General features: G+C 48.4%; 1 protein-coding gene and 1 pseudogene across 1 annotated transcript; one reads left to right on the forward strand and one right to left on the reverse strand.

Annotated features, from left to right (window-relative positions):
* Positions 1-1,286: 1,286 nt before the first annotated feature.
* Positions 1,287-3,679, reverse strand: LOC136133544 (serine/arginine-rich splicing factor 3 pseudogene; annotated as a pseudogene).
* Positions 3,678-13,644, forward strand: LOC136133545 (thimet oligopeptidase-like). Its single transcript, XM_065890805.1, is given in 10 exon segments — positions 3,678-3,704; positions 3,897-4,032; positions 4,234-4,275; positions 4,278-4,605; positions 4,685-4,916; positions 5,656-5,767; positions 5,850-5,910; positions 6,018-6,151; positions 6,785-6,954; positions 12,943-13,644. Coding segments are annotated over 10 exon segments (1,944 nt in total).
* The last annotated feature ends 9,578 nt before the right edge of the window (positions 13,645-23,222 follow it).

The raw sequence follows: 23,222 nt of genomic DNA on the forward strand, positions 1-23,222 counted from the left end.
CTCTTGAGCAAAGTTTTTTGATTGTTGTATTTTTCAGTTCTACTGTTCTCATTTGTTTTTATTTGTATAACTTCTAGTTCTTTGTTCACATGTTCTATTTTTCCCCTTTCCGTCAAGGAACACATAATTGCTAATTGAAGCATTTATGTGACAGCTTATTTAAAACCCCTGTCTGATAATTTCATTTGATGTTTTATCTCAGTGCTGGTGTAGGTTTATTGTCTTTTCTCATTTATTCTGTGATTTCCTGGTTCTTGTGTTGGGTCTTCACTGCTGCACACGGGCTTTCTCTAGTTGCGGCGAGCAGGGGCTCTAGATGTGCGGGCTTCTGTAGTTGTGGTATGGGGGCTCAGTAGTTGTGGCTCCCAGGATCTAGAGCGCAGGCTCAATAGCTGTGGCCCACGGGCTTAGTTGATCTGCGGCACATGGGATCTTCCCGGACCAGGGCTCAAACCCGTGTCCCCTGCATTGGCAGGTGGATCCTTTTTTTTTTGCTTTGTTCCTTTTGGAACCAGAACTTTAATCCCAAGGAGTCTCACAAAACATTACAAATGACAGCATGAAAAAAAGAATTGCACAGTACCTCAAAGTTCAGCTCCACAATACACTCTTAATCTGGCAGGACATTGGTATCTTGATAATCTCAACTTCCAAAAAACATTACAAAGAGCTATGTATTCATGTACAGCACTCACAGAGGGGACTTATGACCTAACTCAAAGGTAAACTAACTTCCTTGAAACTTCTTAGATTCTAAACTCACTGGACAACCTCTTGTCCAGTGTGAAGACTAGTGGAATTCTTAAACCTCTAATCTAGGGTAAGGGTGTGGCTTTCATTTCTACCTGCTGGCTTGTGTTCACAGCACCTTTTAAAGACTGCTTGCTTAACTACAGCTGCATACCATATCCCAGCTACAGAAAGTCTTTTCAATGTTTGCCAGTGTTGTTTCCATGATAATAAACATCACACTTTAGGTGGGCAGGAGTTAGAGTTTTATTATCAGTCTAGGCAAGACCAAAAATTCAAAGCAAATTCAATTCTGCTTAAGAGAGCATTGTAAAGAAACAATTCTTCATATTACATGCCTCATATGACCCATTTCAAACCACAGAGAAGGACACCTTTATGTGTCACTGTCCCAAGAAACAGACAAACGGGAACAGCTAAAACATTTAAAAAGTGCATCAAGCTTCGGAAGTCTCAAACGAAACTTGACTTTTCTGTACATACTCCTGTCAAATGAAGGTATTTCCTGTGCACCACTCCTCTTGCAAAGTGGTCTGCTATTTCCTTTCATTTGACCTGGATCGTCTAGGAGACCTAGAGAAAGATCGGGACGGCTTGCGGTTTCTCTCCTGGGACAGTGATCTCTCTCTTCTCCTATATCTACTAAAGGGACCTGCTCCGGCTGCGGGAGAAGCTTCTCCGTCTTGGAGATCTGTGGCGAGGGGGAGGACTCCTCCTCCGATAATCATCTCGAGGGCGACGACCCCCAAGAAGAAGGCAGCCACGATTTCGACTTCTCCTTTCCCCATTCGACAGGTCCACTCTTACTCGGCAGCCACAGAGTGTTCGCCCGTCTACTTCTCAGACAGCAACCGCTGCATCTCGGGGAATCTTCATTTTCAACAAGAGCGAAGCCGGGAGGGTTTTTAGCAACCCACACACTTCGGAGTGGTCCATAATATCCTAAAGCTCGTTCGAATTCAGTCTTGTTACCACTGTTTCCAAGATTCCTTACATAAACGTTACAGTCCAACAGACAGGAATCTCGATGCAAGACCCTCCTGGCTCCTGGGTTTCATGGGCCACAGGGTGATCCCGGGCCTCTAGAATCTGGCAGCTGAATCGGCACGCACAAGCTGGCCTGCGGGGATGCTTTTCCCGCTATGTGTCCAGCCCGGGGCCATGCTGTCTAGGCCCGACCTCCAGGGTGACAGGGTGAACCCCAGGTCCCTGGAGCAAACACTCAGAGCCCTGGTGACCAGACTCAGGGGGCTGGGGCGGCAGCTGGACATGTGTGGCCACCCTGGTGGTGTTTGGCCCCATCTGCAGTTCCAGTTCCAGCTGGACGTCTGGACGTCTCTCCCTCTCCCTCTCCACCCTCTCTCTCCCTCCCCCCCCTTCCTCTTCATCTCTCTCTCCCTCTCCCTCCACCTCCACCTCCTTCCCTCTCCAGAGAGGGAAGGAGGTGGAGGGAGAGGGAGAGGGGGAGGGAAAGAGGGAGAGAGAGAGAGAGAGAGAGAGAGACAAGGAAAGAGGGACAGGGAGAGGAAGGGAGAGAGGGAGAAGGGGAGAGGGAGAGGGAAAGGGGGAGAGGGAGAGGGGGAGGGAAAGAGGGAGAGAGAGAGAGGGAAAAGGAAAGGGGGAGAGGGAGAGGGGGAGGGAAAGAGGGAGGGAGAGAGAGAGAGGGACAAGGAAAGAGGGACAGGGAGAGAGGGAGCGAGAGAGGCAGAGGGAGAGATAGAGGGAGAGATGGAGGGAGAGGGAGAGGGAGAGGCAGCGAGGTAGAGGGAGAGAGGGGAGAGGGAGACAGCGAGTAGAGGGAGAGAGGGAGAAAGGGAGAGAGAGAGGGAGAGCGGTAGAAGTGCTGAGGAGGGGGGTCCCTCCCCCTCCCACTCCCACTCCCATCCTCTCCCTACTGCTTTCTCTTTTTTCTGCTTCAACAAACACCAGGCGCCTTTTAGATCAGCCCTGAAGTCAACGTCGATGCTTGGACAGCCTGACCTCCCCGCTGCCTTCCAGCCCAGGACCACCGCTGGGAGATGAAGTCTGCGGGGCCCTGGGCGCAGGCTGCACAGGCACCTCCTCTGATGCCCAATCTCTCCTCGTTTACGAGGCAGCCGACACTCCTCTCCCTGACTCCCCAAGATTTGGGGCCTTTTTAGTATGTGTCGATAATGCCATGAGCGACTATTTAACTCTTCCACGAGGACCCATCTCCCAAAATGCAGTGGTTTTCAGCCTTGGCTGCACTAGAGAACCCCCAGGGAAGGGAGAGACGTCTCTCCCTCCCTCTCTCTTTCTCTCCCTCTGTACTTCTGTCTACCTCTCTCCCTCTCCCTCTCCCTCTGGGGTGATGCCCGAGGAGCTCAGAATCGCAGATGGCCCCCCCATCCCCTCTCTGTGGCTTGCATGGGGGATGCACCTTCTCACTGTGGCCCGGGCATGGCCTTGACATTCAGACATCGGGTCCTGCACGGACACTTGTGTTTGTTCCACAGCGCACGTGGCTGCAGTCTGTGCTTCTGTAGATGGGGGCTGTGCGTGAGCCCTTCATCTTCCCCGCAGACACCACTGGTGCTCGCTCGGCCTCGCGGGTGATGCGGGGGGCCCGGGGGACGGTCTTGTGTCCCCACCTTCTTGGGCTACAGACAGGCCACGCTGGTCCTGTGGTGACTGGGGGCTCCCAGGAGAACCCCACTGCAGACCGGAGAGGTGGCCCCCGAGAAGGTGGCGTACGCCTGGGGCCGGGCCTCATCCGTGAGCCACGGGCCACCTGCAGCAACAGGTGTCTCACCGTCCAGGGGCTGGGTGTTCGGGCGCCGTGGGGTTGAGCTACTGTCTGCACGGCAGCCGTGTTGGTCTTGTTGAGCCCGGGGAGGCCCCTTGGTGGCTCCTGGAGAGCCTGGCCGCATTTCTTCCTGCCCTTGGCCTTAGAGCCCATCACGTTCATGCCGTTTCTGCTTCCAAAAGGACCTGTGTTAAGAAAGACCACGTGTTAGGACAGCACCAAAGTGTCTAGAAATCCGGGCCAGGAGGAGGAGGGAGGGGGAGGATTGGCTGTGCCCGCCAGTGGCCTGGGAGCCCTGCCCGCCTGCAGAGACCTGGCCCGGGGCCCGTGGGGAGGGCGTGGCCCTCGGTCCCCAGCGCCTTCCGTCTCTGGGTTCCAGGAGAACTGCGTGATCCTCAGGGAGCTGGTGAGGCTGCAGGCCCTGAAGTCCCGCCTGCTGGGGTTCCGCACGCATGCCGACTCCGTGCTGGAGATGAACACGGACAAGACCAGCCAGGTGGTGGCCGCTGTCCTAGGTAACACCGCCTCCCCCTGAGTCCCAGTGGGGACGGGGTCGGGCGGACCTTGACCGGACGTGGTGCTGCCTGAGACCCCACTGTGTCAGCCCTTGGGGGTCCCCTTCGCAGACCCTTCATTCTGCCTCGAGGGGCGCGGGGTCGGGGGTGGCTGGGGGGCCGCCCCAGGGACGTAGCCGAGCCTCTCCCCTCCGCCCGCAGGTGAGCTGGCCCAGAAGCTGAAGCCCCTCGGGGAGCAGGAGCGGCCGCGATCCTGGAGCTAAAGCAGGCCGAGTGCCAGAGGCGGGGCCTGCACTTTGACGGCCCCATCAACGCCTGGGACCTGCGCTACTACATGAACCAGGGGGAGGAGACGCGCTACCACGTGGACCAGTACCTGCTCAACGAGTCTTTCCCCACGCAGGCGGTCACACACGGGCTGCTGGGCATCTCCCAGGAGCTGCTGGGCCTGACCTTCGACCTGGAGGAGGGCACCAGCACGTGTCACGAAGAAGACGTGAGGCTCTGAACGGTCTGGGACGCGGCCTCGGGCAAGGTCATCCATCGGCAAGTTCTACCTGACCTCTATCCTCGGTGCGTGCGTGGGGGAACCTGTCGGCCGTGGGCCGGGGCTCCTCTGTGGAAGCGGGGCCCCATCCACGTCCCTCCGCAGGGTGGGGAAGTCCGGGCACGCGGCCTGCTTCGGCCTGCAGCCGGGCTGCCTACAGCACGATGGGAGCTGCCAGATCGCCATCGCGGCCATGGTGGCCAACTTCACCAAGCCTACGCCCAACCTGCCCGCACTGCTGTGGCATGATGAGCGGGAGACCAACTTCCACGACGTCGGGCACGCGATGCACCAGCTCCGCTCCCAGGCGCAGGGCTGCAGGCAGGGGGCGGGGAGGGCCCGGGCATGCGTGGTCCTCAGGCAGGCCCTCGCCACGGGATTCTTTCACTGACATCACCCCGCACGTGGTGACGCCCTCGGTGTCAGCTTCCATCATCAAACCCCAGGCACTGGGCGCGTAAATAACGGAAATGGATGTCCTCGAGGCTCTAGAGGCTGGAAGACCCAGATCAAGGAGTCAGGGCTGGTTCCCTGCATGTTCAATACACGTACTCAAGAGTTGCCTTTAAAAAAAGACAAAAGAAAAGAAAGGAACGTTGCCTGCAAGTCTGCCGACAGCCGGTGATGAGAACCAGAGGGAAGGCTCTGGGGCCGGGGGCGCAGTGCCCTGTGAGCTCGGGGGCTGCTGCCAGTCTCCGTGGAGGCTCAGCGAGTCCCAGTGACTTCCCCACGTGGGGGGCGCCAGCTGAGCGTCTGGGCCCAGGACCCACCGCTCGTTCAGTCTTCCTGTGGTCAGCCCTTCATCCTGAGAGCGATGCTCTCACAGGCTGCACCGGGGCGTGTGGGGACAGTTTACTGAGCTGTACAGACGTCACTACTGCTTCGGACCATTTCCATCAGCCCGAAAATGTCCCTCACGCCCTTAGCTATCACTCCGTCCCCTCGCCAGCCCCTGACAACCAGGAACCCACTCGCTGACTCTGTGGATCTACCTGCTTGGACGTTTCTCCTCAGTGGGGTCACGCCCTGTGTGTCCTTCTGTGTATGACTTCTCTCGCTGAGCATCGTGTTCTCAGGGTGTATCGACGTGGCAGCGAGCGTCAGGGCTTCACCGCATTGCGTGGCTGAGGGACGTAAAGAAGACGAGAGAAGAGAAAAGAACGTTGCATGCAAGTCTGGTGACAGCCGGTGATGAGAACCAGAGGGAAGGCTCTGGGGCCGGGGGCGCCGTGCCCTGTGAGGCCCTGGCGCTGCTGCCAGTCTTGGTGAGGCACGGGCAGCACCGTCCCTCAGGAGCTGCTGGACAATCTCATCAAGTCCCGGGAGGCCAACCCAGATGCGGCCGGACCGAGGGAAGGGAAGGGGGCTTCCGGTCTGCCCGGCTGGAAAGCGCGGCCTGGACACGGTGCCAGCCCCCCCCGTCTCCTTCCTCCCGCCCCCCAGGCCTCTTCAACCTGTGCCAGATCGTCCTGGCCAAGGTGGTTCAGGCCCTGCACACGCAGACGCCCGCGGACCCGGCCCAGGAGAATGCCCGCCTCTGCCGGGAGATCCTGGGGATCCCAGCCATGCCAGGTAGCCAAGCGCGCGCCGGGCTCACCTTAGCGGTCGGTTGGCGGCTACTGCCCAGGTCAAGAGGATCGTCTGGTGGTGGTTGAATGGGGACCGACTGACGGGCTCCGGCCGAGGCCCGCTGCCCTCTGGCCTCTTCCTGCCACGGTTCCTTGGCTGGTCCCTCCAGCTGTGGCCCACGGAGTCCGAGGGTGGAGTGGGAGGCTCTGCACATGCTTTCTAGAGAGCCTGGAAGAGGCAGGAGAGGGCTTCATACCCCGGACAGAAGGCATCGACGAGGTCTGCCCATGCGTGTCGGTGCGGACACGCGGTCCACTCCCTCGTGAGCGCTTTAACCAGCGATCTCCCCGTGGTGGAGGGAGAGCCCCGACTCATCTCTCGCAGCCTCGGCAGCTGACCTTGTAAGAGGCTTAGGAGTGAACCCTCGTGAGCTTCAGCAGAAAGTCGGCAAAGATTTATTTGTGTCCCTCCACTGAACTGCCAGCAAGGTCCCCGTTTTCTACAAGTGTTGGGCCAATACTCTCTCTAGTGGCAGGGGACTCAGACAAGGCTGCTTTGAGGCCCCCACCCCCGCTCTGGGGCAGGGGCACTGAGCGGCCAGGGGGGCGGGCAGGAGCCCCTCCGCCTGTGTCCCAGTGACCCACCTGCCTGCGACCTTCGGCCGCCTGGCAGGAAGCTACGACGCCCAGTCCTATGGCCAGTCATTCCTGCAAGAAACACTGGAACCAGTTTCTGCCAACCCACCAAAAAAAAAAAAAGACTTCAAAGGCAACGTGGTGTCACAGGAAGGGCTTGTTTCTGTGTCTGTTTGTTTTTAGTTCATTAGGCCTCACTTAAAATTCTGATTCCACAATGCACTTGCTTTGGGATCTTGAACAACACTCATAACCTCTGCAAGTTTCAGTATAGTAAGTTTATGTGATTACCTTCATCTGTAATATCCCTGTGTTGCAATCTTAATTAATTCAGATTAATTCATCTTAATCTTAATCTCAAGTTCAGATCAAATGACTAGTTCCTCTGTGACTTCTCCTCTGAACTGATTCAAAAGCTGCCTCTCCCCGTCCTCATTTGGCTTCTCTTCTCTTCTGGAATCTCATAAGAACTTCTGTGACCTCTTTGGTTTTTTGTTGTTGCTGTTGTCTGTTTGTTAATTGAAATATAGTTGATTTACAATGTCGTGTCCGTTTCAGGTGTACGGCACAGTGATTCCGTTTTCAGATTCTTTTCCCTTGTAAGTTACTACAAAATATTGAGTACAGTTCCCTGTGCCATAGAGGAGATCCTTGTTGTATCAATTCTATGCCTTCTTTGAATGACCGTAGCACTTGTTGTCTGTATCATTTTTATGTCTGTTGTGGCTTTGTGACTGAAAATGAAAATTTTCTATTTGTTCATGTCCTGGCCCTTCCTTAAAAATGTGTTCATTTACCTATTTCATATTTATTGACTACATCTTAGACACCGTGTTAGCTGCTTGTTCTAGATGTTAGTAAAACATAGACCTTCCTGCTCAAAGGGTCACAGTATTTGTGGGAAAACAAAAAAAAGAACAACTTACGTCTCAAACAGCTTTGTACTTCCCAAAGAGAGCACACCTCGTAGGTACAATAAATATATGTATTATACATAAATGTATAAATAGTTAATGGCATTAAAAACTTGAGATAACTGCTTTTCTATTCTGAGGAAAGGAGGATTATATTTCACCAGGAGCTCAATACCACTCTGAGAATGAGGGCTTAACCCCCGACCTGGCTCACTGCATCGCTTTCTTATATGAAAATAGACAAGTCTGTACACGCCCTCTACAAAAAGGCTTATCTGGCATGAATTTCAGATAGCAAGAAGAAAAATTCAAGAGGTTCAGAGAAGCATCCAGAAGCTCAGATGATTGTCTGGCACTGATACAACTTGCTCGACAGGAAAATAGAGCTGTAAATCTCACAAAATTCGATGATCTTCTAAGAATTTCAAAACCGCCTGCTATTCATTAGAAATCCTAGAAGAACCGCTTCTTTTAAAGCATACTGATAATATGCTTTACAGCTTAGTATTCAGAAGCCTATGTTTCGGCTAAGAGAGCTTCAGGAATGAAGGAAACTTGTGGTTCAGTTCCATCTACTCTGGAACCTCTGGTCAAAACACCTACTTCTGTGCTCAGCCATCTCATCATCTGAAAAATGGAGGCAACTCTAAGAAAACACAGTTACAGAGATGTTGCACAGTTTCCTGTGTCACTGTCTTCATTTGTTTCAGAAAACCAATAACGTCTAAGCTACTACTGCAAAGAGCGCAGTGTTACTTGGGGTCATCTAGTGCAGCTCTGTCAAAGTAAAGAAAAGGAAAGGGGCCTAGAATAACTATAATTTTCCCAAGAGGACACTATTATTTTACGGTAAACCTGAGTCAAGAACCCTGATCTCTTTGATGCCATTCCATTGTTCTTTCGTTGGGTTCTCCACAACCCGGAGAAAGAAAGAGAAATAAAACTCCTATCTGCTGTGTCACTGGTACAGGACGTGGCAAGACTGGAATTGGAGAACTACATATTAACAGGTTATTTGGGAAATTCTTCAAACTAATTAAGATATATACCAGGTACACAGAAAACAGTACGTTTTCCCAAGATGATTCTGTGGAATGAACAGAACTGGTAACTGAAGGTGCGTGTGTGCTGCAGTTCCAAACAGGATGGGTGAATGCTTGTTTTCTGGCACCTTTAAGACTCCACCCCAATATACACATTAAAATAAAATTAACATTTCAACTGGGTCATATTTAATTCTGCATGCTCTTGTAAGTCAGCAAAATATTCCATATATCATTTAAGTTGTCACTCACTTTCTTTTCTTTTCTTTTCTTTCTTTTTTTTTTTTTTTTTGCGGTACACGGGCCTCTCACTGCTGTGGCCTCTCCCGTCGTGGAGCGCAGGCTCAGCGGTCATGGCTCACGGGCCTAGCCGCTCCGCGGCATGTGGGATCTTCCCGGACCGGAGCACGAACCCGTGTCCCCTGCGTCGCCAGGCGGACTCTCAACCACTGAGCCACCAGGGAAGCCCGTCACTCACTTTTTAACTTGAGTTTGAATTTCTAAAAGTCTTTCCAAACACAAAACAGAGGTGGGAAAATGGTATATGGGAAGCTGCAGAGATGAAATAAGCTTACTTCATTCGGCATAAAGATGAATACCCAAACAACTTCTGCAGAGCTGCAAGTGTCCAAATCTACTATCTTCGTTTTGTAGTCAAGGCTTCCGGAAAAATATGCTAACGGATTCCTAATTACCCAAATGCCCCACATCCGTTTCAGTAAGCATCATTATATATTATGGAAAGTTTTCTCAGTCACACGGAAAGACATCCTGGCCGAGCATCCCCCTTCCCATCACACAGAGATGATGGCTCTCAAGCTACCTTGAAGGCGTTGGAGCCCACTTTATCCATTACTAATATTAATGGAGGACAAAACTTCATTCTGTTTGTTTGCTCTGTGTTTGTTAAATCACTTCTTCCCTTCATTAAAATGGATGACACATAATTGAGTCTGTAGTGTGTGTATCACTGGAAGCTGAACACATTTCTGTTGGTTTCATTAACGTCATAGGTTTCTAGGGAGGGTCTACTAAATAACTACGTCTAGTTTCACAGTTACAAATAAATTAGGATGTAATTTTGAATAAACTAAGCTCATCATAAAGGAAGGATACTGATAGTTGCTACTACCCCTTCCTTGAGGGGCTCTTGTAAAGCACTAAATAAAGTAACAGAGGTTTATATGCACGCATATATTTTCAATGATATTTGAACACACTTGAAAAGAACTCTACAGAATGCATTATAAAACCTCGATGCTGTGTGTCCCTAGTTCCCAGCTCTCTCGTTAAAACTATTTAAATGAACAAAATGTTATCTATTAGGACAGCTATCAGAGTACTCCAAATACTACTTCTTGCAGTACCCTGTCCCAACCATTTGCCTTCCTCTTCCCATTCATTAGTCCTTAATTCAGAAACCCCAGAGATGTGTTCATTAATTTATGAACGTATTTCTTCATTCAGCCAAGAAAATTGATGGCTCCCTTACCAAATTTCAGGCACCCTTCTTCAGTATGTTTTCTAGGCATGTTCAGGAAACACAGCAGTGATTAACACAGATGAATATAGCCTCTCTCGAGCTGAGGGGAGAGACAAAAGTAAAGAAGCAAATATAAAATCGTAAGTGTAAGTACGTAAATAAAAATTGAATAAATGGGTAGAATAACTAGTATATCAGGTAAGTGCTGGAGAAAAACAGCAAGCAGGGAAGGGGGATGGAGATTGTTAGCTGGTAGGAGGGGGCTGCGATCTGAAACTAAGTGATCACTGAGGGCTTTCTGGGGAAGATAAAATTTAAGAGGGAACCTAAGGTTGTGAGAGGGAGCAAGGTGCATATCTGGGAAGTGAATAGTACAAGCAGAGGGAACAGTCAGATGGAAAGGCAATGAGGCAAGAGTGGGCTTGGAGTATCCAAGGAGCAGAAAGGATGTCAGTGTGTGGAAAACAGAGGGAGCAAAGTGGAGAGGAGAAGGAAACAGTCAGAGAGGAAACAGAGGCCCAGATCTCTAGGGCTGTGGAGGCACTTTGAGGACTTTGCTTTTCCTGTGAAGAAGCCATTGAAGAGACTGGAGTGACATGATCTGACTTATGTTTTAACAGGATCTCTCTGGATGCCATGTTGATTAGAGACTGCAGGAGAATAAGGACAAGCCCCAGAAGACCAACAGTTGATTCAAATGTCAAGAAACATTTATGCCTTCACCCTTCAACTTCACAAATGATGCCATTTCCATTGAGCTATTGAAAAATATAATCTGGCTTACAAAACAATAAACCAGAAGGCATTTTCTCACATAAGCAAGGTCACAAACAACTGTCAACTAAAGCTGAAACAGCAACAAATCAAATAATAACAAAAAACATTTTTTATAGATTTTAAAACCTTACAAAGCATTTTCTTGTCCATTATCTAAGTTAATCCTCAAATCAACGCCATGAGATAGTTACTATTTTCCCATTAGAAGTGACCGCATATTAAACCCTTAGTGATTGCTCAAGAAAAGCTGAAATCGTGTGTGTACATCTATTAATGCCAAGGTTGGGTTTTTTACCCAAGGGAACATTGGATGCTAAAATCCACAGGGATTTTCAGCTCAAGATGGCAGACTAGGAAATATATTTACTTTCTGGTCCCCCTGAAACCATGTTTAAATAAAACTGTAGAAATACCAAAATCAATCAACCAATAAAAGCCAAGACATTGTGGAAGTCATCAACCACAGAAAGATTTCAACACATTTCGAGAAGGCAAACAATGAAATGGAGGGGCCATGAATAAAATAATGAAGAAAAGACTACCCTAAGTAGGGTCTGCACAAAGCCAGTCAGCTTTTGCTGAGCCCTGCTTATAGTAAAGGACAGAGGAAAGAAGAGGGGCTGAAAACAAGGAGACAAAAGTCATTTTAGGAAAAAACGTTCATTTAATGAGCTCCAGGGAACACTCAGCCTGCTGCCATACTCACTCATGTATTACAGTGGATTGTTGGTACGCAAGACAAGAACACAGGGAACCAACAAACAAAAATCAAGACACTGTTTCTTACTGAACTCTTCTCAAATGAGATCAAGAAATTATGGTTCAATGCCATAGCTGTAAATCATTTCTGCTCCTGGAGAGGTTAGAAAGGGCTTATAATAGTTACCCTTTTTTTTCAGACAGAATTTAGGTCTGAGCAAAAGCTTTTGTGTCCTCCAACCTCAAAGTTTATTGGGGATGGAAGTCCAAATTTGCTTCGACATACCATAAAAAGAATCTCATGAGCAGAGGGTCAAACTACTTTTGGAATGTATGAATTATGCCCAGTGTGATTTTAAATAGATTTTAAACAAAAATATATAAATTTTTACTGATCTATATGATCCTGGGTTCTGAAACTTCTACATGTTACATGCCTGATATATAACACACAATGTCAGTCCCAGGAGAGAGAAAATGCTCCAATGAAGCAAGCCAAAGAAACAAGATTCGAACAAGGTAAAGTGACGTGTAGACCAAGACCAGGATTTTTCAATTCTTTCCTGTCATGCTGTAGCTTCCAGCTCCTGAATAACAACACACGTTTCCCTTGTCCTAGACACACAAGAGTATGTCTCCTCTATGGGGCATAAGAAGCTCTAGAGTTACATATGTGTAGTAAAGAGTGGACCCAGCCGGCATACTCACAATGACCAAACTGTGTTGCTCGTACTTTATTTTAAACCAATACATCGCTCCATGCTGAAGTTGCAATAAACGATATATTTGCTTTCTAGACATGAATGAGATGCCTTACTGGATATACTCCAGGAAGGCCAGAGAAACTGGCTTCTAATCCATACAGAATAATTCACTGATGAATTCCTTTCAGGATAGCCCCTGATTTATCTAGAATATAAGCTTTACATACCTGGATCCTTCAAACTAGACCAAAGGGAAAAATCTAGGCTGCAAGCCTCAATTAGAAATGTGGGATGGTGCTATGCTGACAACTGGTGGTCCCTGACCTATCTTCTGAGATTAGAACCCAGTGTGGTGGATGACCAATTCACGCGTTGAACAAAAGAACACCTCCTACAGGGCAGTGTACGTGTTCATTACAGGTATGGCACTTAGGGCTAAGTATCATAAGGACTTCAAGAAACAAAAGAAAAAGTAACACACGAAGCATATATGATAAGGAGGCACCAGAGTCCACAGCACGAGCTCTGGAATCACACAGGCTTGCTTCGAATCCCGGCTAAGCCACTACCATCTGCACACCCTGAAGAACAGTCGAAGGTTTAAATGTTCTTTTACCAAATTTCGAAAAACAAGTGAAGACAGAACCTACCTGCCAGGAAGGGACATCGTGGGGTGCAGCATCCAGTCGGGTCAGGGCTCTGCATCCCCTGCTCAGAAACCCTTCACCGCCTGGCTCATGGTGATGCTGGCAGCTCAGCAGCCCTGGAGAAGGCGCTCCTGCTCCTGTCTCCAGGGCTCGCGGACGAGCTGGGGAGGTCCACGGAGGAGGCGGGCCACAGCCTGGCAAGCTCTGGGTGCCTCCTGCCCTCAGCTCTGGGCAGGCTCTGGCCTCTGGGCCCCGTTGCGGGGAAGGGCTGGCCGATACATACCCAGGGCTGAGGGGTCTGCAGAGCCGGTGCCCAGGCAGGGTGAGCTCTGGAGGAGAAGGCTTCCACAGTCCCCAACAGTCTCCGCATGGTGGCCCATCCGGTGCCAAACACCTGCCACCCACAGCGACAAGTCCCAGCCGCTAGAAAGTCCAGAAGGGCTCGGGCTCTTTGCCCTCGGGCCGGGTTTCTCCAGGGGCTGGGCCTGGGTGGGGCCCCCAGCCCACCCCCTGACCCGCCCGCCCTTGCTCTGTGACACGTACAATGCAATGGCAAGACCCAGGCTGAGCCGGCCAGTGTTCAGTGCGTGCTAGACCTTGAGAAGAGTTAGCAGCTAGGGAGAAGCTCTCCCACTTTCGCTCGCTTTTCTCAGATCAGACAGGCAGCCCATCTCACCCCAAAGCGATGGACACCACACCTTCTTCCCGGTCTTCCGTTTTCCGTTCTGCCCCTGTTTTCCCTTTCCATTCTGCCCCTCTTTTCCCCAGCACCCCGTCTACGGCTTCGGGTGTCACTGGTGCTGCAGCAGGCAGCACCTCTGACCCCGAACCCATGGACACCACACCTCCTTCCCGGGCTTTCGTTTTCCGCTCTGCCCCCGTTTTCCCTTTCCATTCTGCCCCTCTTTTCCCCAGCACCCCGTCTACGGCTTCGGGTGTCACTGGTGCTGCAGCAGGCAGCACCTCTGACCCCGAACCCATGGACACCACACCTCCTTCCCGGGCTTTCGTTTTCCGCTCTGCCCCCGTTTTCCCTTTCCATTCTGCCCCTCTTTTCCCCAGCCCCCCGTCTACGGCTTCGGGTGGCATCGGTGCTGCAGCAGGCAGCACCTCTGACCCCGAAGCTATGGACACCACACCTCCTCCCTAGGCTATCTTTTTCCGTTCTTCCCCTGTTTTCCCTTTCCATTCTGCCCCTGTTTTCCCCCAGCGCCCCCCCCGCCCCATTTACAGCTTAGGCCGGCATCAGTGCTTCAGCAGGCAGCAGCTCTGACAGCAAACCTATGGACACACCTCCAGGGCTGTCATTTTCCAGTCTGCCCCGTCTCCAAGTAGAACCACTACCTATTTCACACGGCTGTTCCTAGTTCTGGGAACACACCACGCACTGGTAGCAATGCCTCAGCCCATGCCTCGACTCATTTACCTGCAACGCTGGCCAACAGAGAGACCAACACTTCAAAGTTATGACAGAAAGTTGAGTAAGTTATACGCTTGGAATTGCATTTATTATTATTAACAAGCACAACTGTAGTGCTTAGACTGTAACAAGTAATATTCTAAGTGCTTAGCAAATATTAACTCACTTAATCCTCATAATGGCAACCCTATAGGTAGGTAATGTTCATAATATTCACCTTTTTGGGGGGAAACTGAGGCCCAGAGGGGTTGAATAGCTTGTCTAATGCCACACAGTAAGTAGCGGGCAGAAACCCAGGATGAAAACCAGACCGTCTAGACTTTCATCACTTTGCTGTGTCACCTTAATAGATGTTGTGGTTAGGGAAGGGACTAAACTGACAAGACTCTGAACTTGAGAAGGGAGAAATTAGAAAGTGACTGATCCTGGAAACTAGAGAGGATTTCAGCTCAGAAATTTCTGGTGATGAGACCCGGAAGAACAAGAACATGGTTGGAATATTAACTTGGGGTAGCATCTGAATCCATTGAGAAATGGTTTTGTTTCGTTTTGTTTTCTTAACTTAGAAAGGCCAGCTGGATGAAGATTAATGGGAAAAAAAGTAGAAAGGAAAAGAGGAAGGTGCCTGAAGTGAGACATAACCTCTTCCCTGTAAGCACTAGGGGTGGGCGTCCCGTGGGAAAGGATGGAGCTCTCTCTACAGGTTTGTCACCAGGATGAACAAGGAGAAACATGGCAACCATTGTACTGGTTTGGATGATTCCTCAAAAACCAAGGCTTTAGTTTCCAAGAACTACCCACAGTAGCTAGCATACCTACCGTGTGTCAGACATGCCACCAAGTGTGTTTCCAGTCACACATTTTAATTGGAGAAATAGTTCCTATGAGGTACGCATTAGTTCCCTATGGCTGCTGTAACAAATGACTACCAATGAGCTCGCGTAAAACCAAACACACTCATTCTCTTATGGTTCTGGAAGACAGAGGTCCAAAACCAGTTTCCCTGGGCTGGAACCAGGAGGTGACAAGGCCGTCCATCCACCTTCTAGAGGCTCTAAGGGAGAATCTGTTTCCTTGACAGCATTCCTTGACTTCTGGCCACATCAATCCAACCCCAACTTCATCATCACATTCTCTTTGGAGTAAACACTCCCTCTGCCTCTCTCTTACGAGAACACCAGTGGTTACATCTGGGTCCATCCAGGTAGTCCAGAAGAATCTCCCCATCTCAAAACCCTTACTTTCATCCCATTGGCAAAGTCCCTTCTGCCATTTAAGCTGACATTCATAGGTTCTGGGGATTAGAAGGTGGACATTTGGGGGCAATGGTACTATTCAGTCTACTACAAGGTAGATACTATTATCTTTCTCAGATGTAGGAAATGAAGTTTAGGGAAGTAATTTGTCTCAGGTCTACAATTTCCAGAGTAGAGATTTAAATTCTGCCAGTGAGACTTTAGGACACACTCTAAACAACTTTAACCTGTGTCCTTACTTACTGCATAATCCTTGGTTAAGAGTCACACTTAGGTATCAAGACCCAACTGAATATAACACAAGTACTGTCTCCTCTTTCACTATGTTTGCCTGGTGTATTTATGAATCTTGCCCAGAGCAGAAGAGTTCAGAAAATTGTTATACACGTTTACTAGGAGAAAGCATTTACTGTTTGATGTGCACGGAGTAGTGGAAGGCTATTTAAAATAAAATAAAGTAAAATATGCCACCAAATCGTCAAGTGCCACAACAGAGGTAACCCCGTGGGAGTCTTGAGGAGACTAAAATTATCTCCAATTGTGCAGGCGAGAAAAGTGTCACTAAAGGCAGTTGTAGTTCAGCCAAGCCCTACGGCACAGAAGTAGGAATCTGGATATGTACGAATGGGGAAAAAGACATTTTAGGCATGGGAAACAGTTTAATGCTGAATGGATGAGGATAAAATATGCATTAGACCTTTCTAAATCAACTGGCTTATTAACTCAGTAAATCAGATTTGGTCAGTCAAACTAGCTTTAGCTGATTACTTATCCAGGGCATAGCTGTTGAGAGTAATTTTTGTCATAGAACAGTAAATAAAATTGTTGAACTATAGCTTTAGGCTCGCTAAGTGAAATAGATTGCTCTAGCTGATGTTCAAGTGACTGACTTGGTACTATTCACGAAACTGGGGGTTAACAACTGCTTAAGACAACATAGAGAATTGATCTTAAATAGTACTTGAAGTAGTTACTGTGTAAAGTATCTGTTCAGTAGCTCATGGTAAATGGATGTTTAGAATCCCCATTGGACAACCAACTGCTTTTTTGCAAATGGTAATGTGAATTGCTGTTGCATAAACTATAGTAATGACCGCCTATCTAATTTGTTGTCCAAACCAGAAATCTTCTAACAATACTGGTCTCCTAATAAAAGTAAGCATGAAGCTAACACACACTGGGTGTCTCCCGTGTGCCTGTGCATGCATCTATAGCGCACTGAACCCCCATAACAGCCCCCAAGAGAGGGACCCTGAGTGTCCCCATGCTGCTGGTGGAGAAACAGGCACAGGAAGGTTCAATAGTCTATCTGCCTAAGATAACACAGAGGGCGGGAGAGCCTGTTTTTAAACCATCTGCCTCCAATTCCAGGTGCCAGGAGCCAGATTCAGCCTACAGGCCTCTTCTGCTCATCTGGAGGTGAAACCGTGTGTAAGGATTAGTCAAATCCTGTCTTCACTCCTCAAGGTGGCTTGAACACTTGCACGTCCTCCAAATAGCATGTAGCATAAGCAATAAGATGTTTGCCCCGGGTACTGTCCAGGAACTTGGAATCAGCTGTGTCTAGTTAGGCTGAGCTGGTTAAGACTGGAGAGGACCACCGATCTTCCACCTGGGCCAATGCCTTTTGACCTCCTGCCATCAGAGGGCCGAAAACCACAGCCTGAGAATGTGCTGAGCCCCGTAGCCTAGTTACGCCAGCTCAGAACAACGATGAGCACAGCTTTTTCCAATCACCTTTCCTCATGCTCCCCATGCCTCATACTGCCCTACTTCTTTATTCTTTATCCCATAGATACCCCAAGCCCCTTGCCTTTGGGGAGGCGGATTTGAGACCTATTGTCACGTCACTTCCTCGCTTGGCTGCCTTGTGAATAAACCTCCTCTTTGCTGCAAACCTCAGCATGTCAGTGTTTTGGCTTGCTGCGCCTCAGACAAAATGGTAGGGAGCAGTGGTAAAGGTCCCTTGCCTGTGAGGGAAGCTGGTTACTAGTAGTCACGTTGCGGATGTTTTCTCCTCCCGGGGGGGGGGGGGGGGGGCGGGCAGACGTCCTGCTCTTCCAGAAAGAAGGGAGAAAGGCAGGAGCTGGACCCTTGCTCTCAGGGTCACCGTCACCTAGGAGCTCGTTAGAATCACAGAATCCAGGCCCCACCCAGAACTACTGAATTACAGCCTGCATTTAACAAGATCCACAAGAGAGGCATACCCATATTAAAGTTGGAGAGGCACCAAGCTGGAGTCCACGTAGCAGAGGAGCAGACAGGATTCTAGACCACGCAGAGTGTTAAAGGCCAACAGTTTGTTTTCTATTCTCAAAACAATGTTTCTGAGCCATGTTTATTATGAGCAATGTCCCAACTTGCTTTTAAGGTTTCTTGTGTGAAGAATGGATTGGAAGGAAACAAGATATATGGACACTAGTTAGGACCTCACTGCAACAGACAGGCAAGTTCAGTATTAGGATGCTGAGGAAGAGTTGACAGATTCAGAAGAAATGCAGGAGATAAACTGAAGCGGGCTTAATGGGGTTATGAGATGCAAGAAAGGAAGGTCTTAGGGAATTAAAGGGTTTACACTACACGTATGAGCAAAGCCTCAAAATTCATCATTCGAACGTACAGAGGTAGAGCTCTCAAAGGACACTGGTTAGGAAGCAACAGTACGCCCTTTATAATTCCAAGAGACAACACAGATCAACTGTCTCGATGGAAACTTCGGCGGTACCGGTGCGTTTTTTCACTCAAACTTAGTTTCAGTGACTATTACTCACATTTTCTGTGCCTAAACAACACAGCTTGAGGAACTGACGGGGATTCCATCCTGGTAATTAAGGAGGGTCCCCAACACTGACAGTCCCATCTTAAAAAGCAGTCCCGCTGCATTTTACCCAAGGAGCAATGGCCAGAGCCTCCCTTTTAAAACGATGGGGAGAAATCAGAACATCACACACTGTCCCTTTCAGCTACTGTGAACTGAGCCGCGAGACGACCAGTACCCCCTAGCACAGCGCGGACGGGCCAGCGCACGGGGGCCACTGTGACAGGCGACAGCACAAGAGACGGAAGCCCAGGCCCAGGGGCTCTGAGCTCCACCGGCAACGCCCAGGGGCCAAGGCGTATTACCTTTCCGGGATGTGCTTTCCGCCCTTCCTCGTGGCCGACGAACTGGCTCATGTCACCCCCAAGATACCGCCCACCCAACGCCAGGAGGGCCAAAGTCGCCAACCCGGCATCCCCGGTGCCAGCACAAGGCCACGAACCACAGGCGCCTAGGCACAAGCCCACGCAGCTCGCGGCCCTCCTTCTACCGCGCATGCGCCACCGCGTGGCGTGTCGAGATGACTGTCACCACGCAGGCGGATTCACGCGCTTGACTGGTAAAGAGGATTCTGATGCCTGCATTTTCCCTCCTTAGCCGGAGGCTGGTAGCACACGTCCATTAGTTCGTGTGTGTACCCTTCAGAATTCCAATCGTACGGGACATGGAAAGTTGTCCGACTCTCCCAGTTTCTTGTGTGGTTCTTTCAGATATTTCCCAAGTGCTTACATTCACACTTGTATCTTGTATGTTAATATCTGTACGTAACAGGTATCCTGTAGTTTATAGAAGAGCGGCACACTATACACATACTACATACATAGTCTACCATGTGTCTTGGAGAGTGACGCTGTTATCTTTCTAAAATATAAACTTGGCTGGATTGCTCTGTTGCTTGAACATCTTCACTTAGCACAGAATACAGCCCAGGTTGTTAGCACAGCATTGAGAACTCTTTATAAACAAGTATCAGTCTGTCTCTCCAACTGAATTATAAGTTCAAACTATGACTTACAAGGACCTACACCATCCACCTCCCTCCTTTGCCCTGACAGCCTCCCCTGATCTCATTCTCTACTGCCCTGCCCGCACTCACTTTCCCCTGTCCAGCCACACTGGCTTCCTTACTATTCCTCAAACATGCCAAGCACAGTCGTGCCTCAGGGACTTTGCACCTACTATTCCTTCTGCTTCAGAACACACCCTCCCACCCCATCTCCACTCTCCCAGAACACACCCTCCCACCCCATCTCCACTCTCCCAGATATCCAATGGCTTGTTTCTCACTTCAAGGTTCTGCTCCATCGACATCTTAATAGAGGGGACTTCCCTGATCACCTACCACATTCCCTCACCTCTTCATCTTCTTTTGTTATTCTCCAAAGCATTTACCACCGCTTGACACTCCACATATTGACTTATTTATTCATCTCTCTCCCCCACTACAATGGAAAGTACGTAAGGGCAAGAACTTTGTTCTCTTCCTACTTCCTAGAGCAGTGCCTTCAACTTAGAAGGTGTTATACAAGTATTTGCTGAAAATGAACGTATGACCTCTTTGCCCTTTCACACTACCCTCTAGTCACACCAGAGGCTGCCCCTCCAGAGCACAAGTTCAAGCCCTGTGCCTTTTGTACCTGTCCCCAATACCTGGGCTGTCCTTTCCTCATTCCGGCAAAATCCTCTTCCCCCAAGCCCAGCTCAAACGCTGTCTCCTCAGTCAGGCCTTCCTCAATTTCTCCTCTATATTCCTGCTGCACTTGATTCTTTTATCATAATTAACCCACTTATACTCACTACATGTTTCTCTTCCTAGATAACTGTAAGTTGCTACTGAACAAAGACTTCGACTCACCTCTGTATCCCCGTGCCCTAACAACAAACCTATAAGGCTCTCGGTGTTTACTGAAACAATGTATTTTCTGAGTCTCTACCAATTCTAGGGAGTGCATAGTATAGCCTCCTCCTCATTACCAGTGAGCCTGGCATCTGTGGGAGGGCCTTACAGCAGAGGAAGTCACCAATGGATCATAACTAAGGTCCTGAGACTGCAATGGCAGACAGCATGGTGAAGTTAGCCCACTGCATGCAGAAGACCCACAGAGGAGTCAGCATATGCACTGGACTACACTTGGTATAACACGTGAACAATCAAGGTTTACAAACGTGTTCTCATGCACTTGTAAGGATCTTCTAGCCCACGCGGAACAGACAGAACACACACAAAGGAGCCTGGAGGAAGTGAGTAGGCCGGCAGCTGCGCCCTAACATCTTAAGAGGTAACATTTCTGTGACTACAGTTTAAACAAATCAGATAATCTGCCTCCTTTCTAGACACCCTGGTTATCACAGGACAGGCCAAGCCTCTCAAGTTTTAAAGCTAAAGTACACGGAAGATCTGTGAATAGGGCTTAAGATATTTAAGAGCTAGTACCTGCATTAAGCAACCAGGTTACAGAATGAAAATTTATCTTGAAATTCCAGTCTCTCCCTCTCTCTCTCTCTCGCCTCCCATCCCCTATCTTCCCACCTCCATCTCTATTCCCTCTCCCCTACTCCCTGTTTTATGTATATACGTGCGTCATTTTATATATACACGGAATATTTACTGTCTGTTACGTTTATTTAATAAAGTGCACACTCCTCAGGCTCAATTTAGAACGAGGACAAAATGAACACTTTCACATGGGCGTCAGTGGCGTTCCAAAGACAAAAGATTCCTCAGCCTTAAAACATGGCAAACACCATGTTCCTTCTGATAGTTAGATGCTAGAAAAAGGCAAATGGATCCTTAAAATTCACACGCTATTAAGACCTACTATCAACAGAGTAGATCTTAAAGTGGAAACAAGAAAACACCAGCCTTTTAAGTTCTTCCTGTCTGAAGATAAGAGTAAGAGGTGGTAGTGTTCTTCCTCACTTGCACCCAAAGTGTAAAAGCAGCAAAAATATCTCAAACAGGGCTTCCCTGGTGGCGCAGTGGTTGAGAGTCCGCCTGCCGATGCAGGGGACACGGGTTCGTGCCCCGGTCCGGGAAGATCCCGCATGCCGCGGAGCGGCTGGGCCCGGGAGCCATGGCCGCTGAGCCTGTGCGTCTGGAGCCTGTGCTCCACAAGGGGAGAGGCCCCAACAGTGAGAGGCCCGCGTACCGCAAAAAAAAAAAAAAAAAAAAAAAAAAAAAATCTCAAACGCATATGTGATGAGGAAGCCACTCTTCTGGTCCACTCTGTTTTGTTTTGCTTCTAGGGATGTCTCACTCCGAACCTTTGCTTTTTGTTTTCTCTTTTATGTACGCTAAGAACCCGAGAGTCTAAACCTTTTCTTCCACCTCTCAACCACTAAACAGGACAAAAGAACATTTTTATGTTTTTATGTATTTTCCATTCAAATTTTTAAAAAAGAGATAAGTAAGCTAGCTCAGTTCATATTTCTCACAAAGATCACTTTCCAAACTAAACTAAATTGTTTGTGACCATAAACAGGAAAAACACCGTACTCTATTAGCACCATCTGACATTTCCACCTTAATGTTACCAAACACAACTTGACACTAATGTCAGAACTATTAAAAATGTTAAAAATCCCCAACCCCACTCAAAATGCATACCAAAGTTCAGGTAAAGGAAAAACAAAAACAAAAGCAACTCACCGTTATCTTTATGTTCTTTCAGAAACCCATTAACAGCACACTGGAATTTAAAACTAGTGTCGTCATCTGACACCTGATGCCCAATTGTACAAATTTTTAAATAAGGAATAGTTTCTGGTTAAGTCCTATAAGGCAAAACCATGAAAATATGTATTATTTCCTTTGTAGGGAAAGAATAAAAAATTAATTAGAGAAGGCAGAATGTAAACCAGGAGAGTACATTAAACTTTGTATGTCAGTCATTCTGATGAGAGCCATTTTTTCCAAAGCTGCTTTAACCAGTAATTATCACTTGATTTTCATTAAAACTGCAGAACGGACAGTTACCAGGCATGCAAAAGGAAAAGCAAATCGATGTGAGTGAATGCACATGTAACTCAAAATGATATAAACAGTTCTACCTACATTTACGTTCTATCTTACATTTCAAGGGCCATAAAGCGGCTGTGATTTAAGGAGAGTCGTAGAATAGAGTCAGAAGAACTTGGATTCCAATTAGGAAACAGAGGCAATTTCAGGCATTGTTGAGACCTGGTATTCTTGAGGTGGGAGAAAGTAGACTATCAATAGAAGACAGAAAAGGATAAGTGAAAATTCTCTAGTTCTGAATTTACATGGAAAGTAGCAGTAGCAACCTATGACATATTTTTAAAATATTAAAAACAAACATACATATTTTTCCTAGCTCTGACCACTGAAAAAGTCTAGAAACAACTGATGTCATGTCAAAAGGACTCAGGAGTCACCGAGAAGCTCCAACTGGCCAAAGATAGGGCCTCAGTTAGAATAATAACTGTAACGGAGTCCACGGTGATAGGAAGAAATAAAATTTTACAAAACTGGTCAACACTGGAGGATATTTGTGAATCAACTCATTATTTTGAAAACTGTTAAATAAAAGAAGAGAATCATGCCTCTACAACTGAGCAACCAAACAGTTGATGAGGGGAATCTTCTCCTCGTACAAATATACCCAGCTAATAAGTGAAAAAAAGAACAACAGAATTCACCATTCTTTGAAGCCTCAAC

The sequence above is a fragment of the Phocoena phocoena genome, chromosome 14 (assembly GCF_963924675.1).
Source record: "Phocoena phocoena chromosome 14, mPhoPho1.1, whole genome shotgun sequence".
Lineage (NCBI taxonomy): Eukaryota > Metazoa > Chordata > Mammalia > Artiodactyla > Phocoenidae > Phocoena > Phocoena phocoena.